Source organism: Lactuca sativa, chromosome 3 (assembly GCF_002870075.4).
Source record: "Lactuca sativa cultivar Salinas chromosome 3, Lsat_Salinas_v11, whole genome shotgun sequence".
Taxonomy (NCBI): Eukaryota; Viridiplantae; Streptophyta; class Magnoliopsida; order Asterales; family Asteraceae; genus Lactuca; species Lactuca sativa.
Genome location: NC_056625.2, coordinates 99,384,846 through 99,391,407, shown reverse-complemented (window position 1 = coordinate 99,391,407; position 6,562 = coordinate 99,384,846). Strand labels below are relative to the sequence as shown.

The 6,562-nt window shown below is 39.1% G+C and overlaps 1 protein-coding gene across 1 annotated transcript; it reads right to left on the bottom strand.

Moving 5' to 3' along the window:
• Positions 1–479: 479 nt before the first annotated feature.
• Positions 480–1,088, bottom strand: LOC111918863 (histone chaperone rtt106-like). Its single transcript, XM_023914482.1, has 3 exons — positions 956–1,088; positions 734–819; positions 480–659 (listed from the first exon to the last, which is right to left on the bottom strand). The coding sequence occupies exons 1-3, from the start codon at positions 1,086–1,088 to the stop codon at positions 480–482; spliced, it is 399 nt and encodes a 132-aa protein (XP_023770250.1).
• Between the last annotated feature and the right edge of the window lie 5,474 nt (positions 1,089–6,562).

Sequence of the window (6,562 nt, the reverse complement as noted above, 5' to 3'; positions counted from 1 at the left end):
ATTTTAGAACACTATCGGAACATGAAGGACTTTTATAGTCTCAATAACGACAAACTTATGAAATATGACGTACATAACTTCCACCTCATTAATGTTTATATAAAAAAAAATGTCATACTAGCGATAATAAGACCGGAGGGTGTGGGAAGGAAGCTTCCCTCACTTTTTGTAGGTCATACCCCATTTCCCTCTCTTCTCTTTCCCTCACCTAAAACCCAAAGAATTTGTGGAAAGCCTTTCCCTCACTTTTTTTCTATTAAATATATATTTTTTTTATGATTTATAATTTTTAAATTAATACTAAACATAAAATTTAATTAAAAATAAAAAACATTTCATTAATTAAAATAAAAGTTACATTAAACCTAATATTTAAATAAGTAGAAAAAAAACGCAAAAAAAATAAAATAAAATAAAACAACCCACAACATAGAAAACATAATTAATTAATATCCTAATTTTATTTAAACCAAAATACGTCACTCGGAATCATCGTCGTCACCCTCATCGTCTTCGTCATCATCTTGATCGTCTTCGTCATTCTCCCCAGCGTGACTCTCGTCGTCGGAATCTTCACTCTCGACGAACATATCAGAATCATCGTCTGATTCATCAAACAAATCATCGTGAGAAAACTCTAACGGGGCTGAATATGAGCCCTATAAATGTGCTCCACCAAATCAGCACGAAGGGCGTGATGAATGTCGCGATTGTGTACTTCTCTTCTATTCACCTTATACTCTTGTGTACCAACGGCTACTCCTTCGACATTTGGCAAAACTTCATTTTCGTTGTACCGGCATATCGCTCTTCTTTCGTCTTCAAGAATCATATTATGCAACATGATACATGCATACATTACGTGCTGTAACCTTTTCACCTCATATGACCTTGTCCCGACCGTTAGTACTTGCCAATGTTGAAACATAAAAGTGACCCTCTAGAACTAAGGTACCGCAATCATCTTTCAACCGCAACCGTTCACCATCAGCAATCATCTCAGCATCCGGAGTCAACAAGACTTCAGCATCCGCAGTCTTTGTTATTTCCTTTACTTGTCTTTTGTAATGTACTCTATTATCCAGCATGCCTTGCACGGCTGCTTATAGAGTAGTTGTTTATTTCTGAGACTCTATAAATAGAGACTCTTTCTAATGTATTCAGTGTGAACAACACTACTACAACTCTTAACTTCTTAATACACAAAATTTCTTCCTCAACTATTTCTCTCGATGACTTGTGAATTATTCTGAATGTATTTCTCCAAGTTATCTTCTTCACTTCTCTATCTTACTACTCTTCACACTCTAAACTGCTACTGAAACATAACCTCTCTTCGGAGCAAGTCTTCTAGACTTAATCACTAAACTTGATCTTCCTTACTAACTCGGAGTGAATGCATTCCTTGTTATGAATCAGTTTAAGTGTATTCTTAATATAACAATTGTTGTCATTTATATTTCTTTACTTTCCGCAACTAACCATCTAACAATCTAACTATATTATTGTTGAGCTTTTAGATCCTTTGAGATTAACTATTCCGCAATATACTTGTTCTAACGTTTGTTCAAGTGTGTCTCCAAGTTTTTCTCTCAACAATTGGTATCAGAGCCAAAGTGGTTGCTTTTTGAATATCGGAACTCTGATTTTCTCATTAAGCCTTCTATACCACTAAAGCTCATTTCTAAAAAAAAAAACAAAAAAAAACAAAAAAACAAAATGGCACAATCGTTATCTCTAAATGTCTCCAATAGTGTTGGTGGTTCTAACCGAGCTCCAATACTGGTGGAATATGAATATCATCACTGGTCACAAATAATGGAGAGGTACTTAAGAAGACTGGGTAGAGATGTATGTCGATCCGTGGAAGAAGGACCATACGTTCCAGTCCTCACACCAGTTCAAACTGACGGCGCGGCAACCAGGCTAGGAGGAGGTCAACCAACCATGAGTCGTTCTACCAAGGATGATCTCGATAAAATGGAAGATGATGTTGTTGTTTTTTATGAAATTTCTTGTGGTGTTGCTCCTGAAAACTTTGACATTATCATAAACTGCAAGTCAGCAAAAGAGATCTGGGATGTACTCAAAAACCTGTATGAAGGCTCAGAACAAGCACAATATAAGAAGCTCACTACCGCACTCAACCACTTCAACAACTTCAAAGCTCATGCGGGTGAAAGTTTGGAAGACTCCTTCAAGAGATTCAACCTGATAGTCACAAAGTTATCAAATGCTGGTACCATCCGCAGCAACCATGAAACCAATCTCCAGTTCCTTAATGGCTTAGGACGACATTGGACTATGGCCAAAATGATAGTCCAAGGTGACAGGAAGATTCACTCTTTATCACTCTACAAACTCTATGGCGAACTCCAAGCACAAGAATCCATTGTACTCAAAGACTGTGCTGACTTCGGAGGACTACTTGCTCTCATAGCACAAGCTCCACCGCAGTCACCCTACTCTTCATCGTATGATATACCACCACGGTTATACGAAGCAGATTCTGAGTATGATGATGAAGAAGAATTTCAGAAGGCTATTGCTATGGTTAGCCAACAGTTCAACCGCATACCACTTTCTTCCTTCCGCAAGAATCAACAATTCAACAAACCTCCATTCAACCGTAACTTCGGTCCTCAGAACAACCATTCTCGATATCCTAAAGGCTCTCAGAACAATCAACCAAAGGAGGTACCACAGTCTCCTCAGAACAATGACTCCGGTACTCAATCATAAGACAAGACAGATGTTATGATTTCTCACAAATGCAATAACGAAAATCACTTCGCAAAAGATTGTAAGGCCAATGTAGTCAAAGACAGAGCATTCTATCTTAGAATGGCTCAAGAGTTGGAAGAAAAAGAAAAGGCAAGGGCATATGTGGGTCAAGTTAAAAGAGACCATCAAGTTTGGTCATCAGGATATGAAGAAGAGACCAACAACAGTGTTAAGGGAAAAGGGAAAATTTGCATGCTGGCCACTGCGGATGATGATGGGTCAGCAATGTTGAACAAAAACTACTGCTACATGGCAAATGATGGGACTCTAAGCATCGTTGAACAGGTAAAACTCATGGTCCAAACTTTAAATTATAGCATGCATGATTGTCAACCCTACATAGATGATCTTAATGACATTTGTGCTGCCGTCCTTACAGACTATAACAAAGCCCTAGATGAGAAGAACATTGCGTCCCAAGAAATGTTCCATGTGAGAGGAAGACTGGATAACAAGAGACTTAAGATGGCAATGTTAGAGAGCGATCTAGAGTTAGAGAAAGATGCTAGAATGTTAAGTGAAACCCAGTTAGAGATTTAGCTCAGAGAGAAATTGTATGCTTAAATCCCTTAATTGAAAATTTGTTTAATGAAAGTGAGGCTATTGAAAATTTGGTAAACAATGGAACCATGGACAATACATATAATTGGGGTTGGTTAAATGGGTATCCTACCGCAATGGATTCCTCACCCCGGTTCAACAAAGACAGAATGTATGTCCCTCCTGATAGAGAATTTCATTTCCCTGTCAATGGCAAGACTTTTCCCGAAGATATCAAAACTCACTTCGGTAGATTACACAATTTGAGCAATAATTGTGTCATTGAGGAAATTGTGCCCGAGGATTCTAGTCACACATGTGATCAAACTCCCATCAGTGGCACCACTCTTTCAAATTCTCAAACTTCATCCGTAGTTTATGAAGAAATTGTTGTTGAAGGCCCCGAAGTCTCAAAGGACTTTCCATCTTTGTCCTCAGACCACAGTGTGCCACACTATACTCAATTGTCCCAGAAGTGTCCCACCGCAGTCTCATCTAAAACCTACTTTGCAGTAGTCAAATCATCTTTGCAAAAAAACATCAGTTCAAGGAACTACAACACTTCAGCCAATTTTTCATGAGTTACCTATAGAAAATTTTGAAGTAGGTCAATGCTCTCACATTCCAGAATCCTCAAGTTCTGATGATTCTAGTCCACGTTTTCAAAATCGTTCAAAAAATCTCAGGAAACCACAGTTATATAACAATGACTGCGGTTCACCAAAATCTTTGGCAAAAAGAGCTTTCAAAGAAGAAATTAGATCTCGAAACAAAAGCAGACAAAGTTTTTCAAAAAATAAGAAACATGTGAGAATTCCAAAATCCAGGAGTCAGAAAAATTTGTTTTCACAAATTACATTTCAAAAAACTCTTCTTTCATGAAAACAAACAAAAAGGGAAGTTCGGGTTCAAAAGTCATTCCTGCTACTTTTGACACAACCCAAAAATATGTCAAACTTGTAAGAAACTACGTTTTTCAGGTCTATTCCCAAAATGACCCTAAATGGCAAGGAATTTTACCCACTCCAACAATTTTAAAATCACATCAAAATAAGTGGAAAGGAATTTTGCCAAATCCACCTAAAGGGACTCAAAGATTTACACGTGCTAAACCTCGTTCAAAACAAACTTTTCAGAAATCAAATGTCAAATCTTTCAGAAGTTACCCACCTCGGACCAATACCAAGTCCAATTCATCCTATAAACCGCTAACCAAGCACAATGTCAAATTCAATGACAACCCCTCTTTTTGTAAATGTCAGTGCAGCTGTCAAAAGTTTTATCTCATGTCAAGTCAAATCAAAGTCATAAATCTCGTACTTTTCAGAAACCTCGTAATAATCCAAATCTGAACAAACACCTAGGATTAGGTCTAAAAGTTGACAAAAGACCTATCCATGCAACCTCGGACCATGCATCATTTAAGAATATATCAATTGTCCCTGGCTCCAAACTTGTTTGGATGCCTAAACTAACCGTGTAATTCCCAGGCTTTGTGCAAGGAGGAACAAGAAGAAGAATGGTTAATTGACAGTGCCTGCTCCTTGCACATGACCGGGAGGATAGAGTACCTTCGAGATTTCAGGCCTATATGCAATGGTGGAAATGTCACGTTTGGCAACAATGCAAACGGTGTCATCCGAGGTTACGGTGTTCTCACTACGGGGAACTTTTCCATTTAGAAGGTTGCTTATGTAGAAAGCCTTAAACACAATCTTATCAGTGTTGGCCAACTATGTAAAGCAGGACATCGTGTTGAATTTGATGATCAATTCTGTTACATAATGACAAGTGATCGAAGCACTTGCTTAATCAAATCTCGCTCCGAAGGCACGATGTATCCTCTGGATGTCTCTCTCATCATTGGTAAACCGCAGCTGTGTTTTCTGTCCAAAGTTGTATCCGAAGTCTGCTGGCTATGGCATCGCAAGCTAGCTCATCTCAACTTTCGGTACATCAACAACCTCGTCACAGGAGAACTAGTCTGTGGTCTCCCCATTCTCAAATTCAGCAACGATACTCTTTGTCCAACGTGTGAATGCGGTAAACAATCAAAAGCAAGTCATCCTCTGATAATGGATTCTTCTATCTCTGAACCACTGGAGCTATTACACATTGATCTCTGCGGTCCTTAAACCGTAGCCAGTCTTCACCACAAAAAGTATATACTAGTTATTGTTGATGACTACACACGCTTCATATGGGTCTTCTTTCTCAGACTCAAATAAGAGACACCACAAATCTTCATTAACTTCATCAAAGAAATCGAACTTCAGATCAAGCTTCCAGTCAGACGCATCCGTAGTGATAACGGAACTGAGTTCACTAATCATCTTCTGAACAGTTTCCTAGTTTCCAAAGGCATCTCTCACAACTTTTTCAACACCCTATACACCACAACAAAATGGTGTAGTAGAAAGAAGGAACCGCACACTCGTTGAAGCAGCCAGATCCATGCTTAACTTCGCCCAACTTCCTCTCTACTTCTGGGCCGAAGTAGTAGCAACCGCATGCTTTGTTCAAAACCGAAGTATCGTGTGCAAGCATCTCAATAAAACACCATATGAAGGTCTCAACAATCGCAAACCCAATGTTCGTTTCTTTCATATCTTTGGATGTAGATGCTTCGTGATCAACAATAAAGACCAACTCAACAAGTTTGTACCAAAGTCTGACGAACGTATCTTCCTTGGTTATTCTACTAACAAGGTTGCATATCTAGTGTTCATCAGAAGAACAAGGTTGATCATTGAAAGCTTTGATGTGAAATTTGATGACTCTCACATCCGCATTGCACCTCCGTCCATCGAAACCACTGCAATCATGGAAAGTGACATTCCAGCCGCTTCCGGACCTCTGAATCTAGTTGAAATCAACTATGATGACCTTTTTGATCCCATTGAAACGGAGAAACTAACTGAAGTTCTAATGTCACCTGCAACTCAACAACAACATGCCGACGTATCTGGACCATCTCTATCTGAAGTAGTATCACTCAATACTTCCACCTCTCCGGTTGAGGGGGAAAGCTCTACTCCGGATCTTGTAGCAACCGTTGAGGTTCCAGTACCTGATGTTGCTTACATTCCTGCCCGAAGTGAAGCTTCACCATCAAACGAACCTTCGGAGGACTTAGATGACGAACTCATAGAAAATATTGACACTAGATTCGATCCTAGAATTGTCACTCTCCCATCTGCATTCCAGGGGGAACCTTCTCAGGTTCCAGAGGAACTCC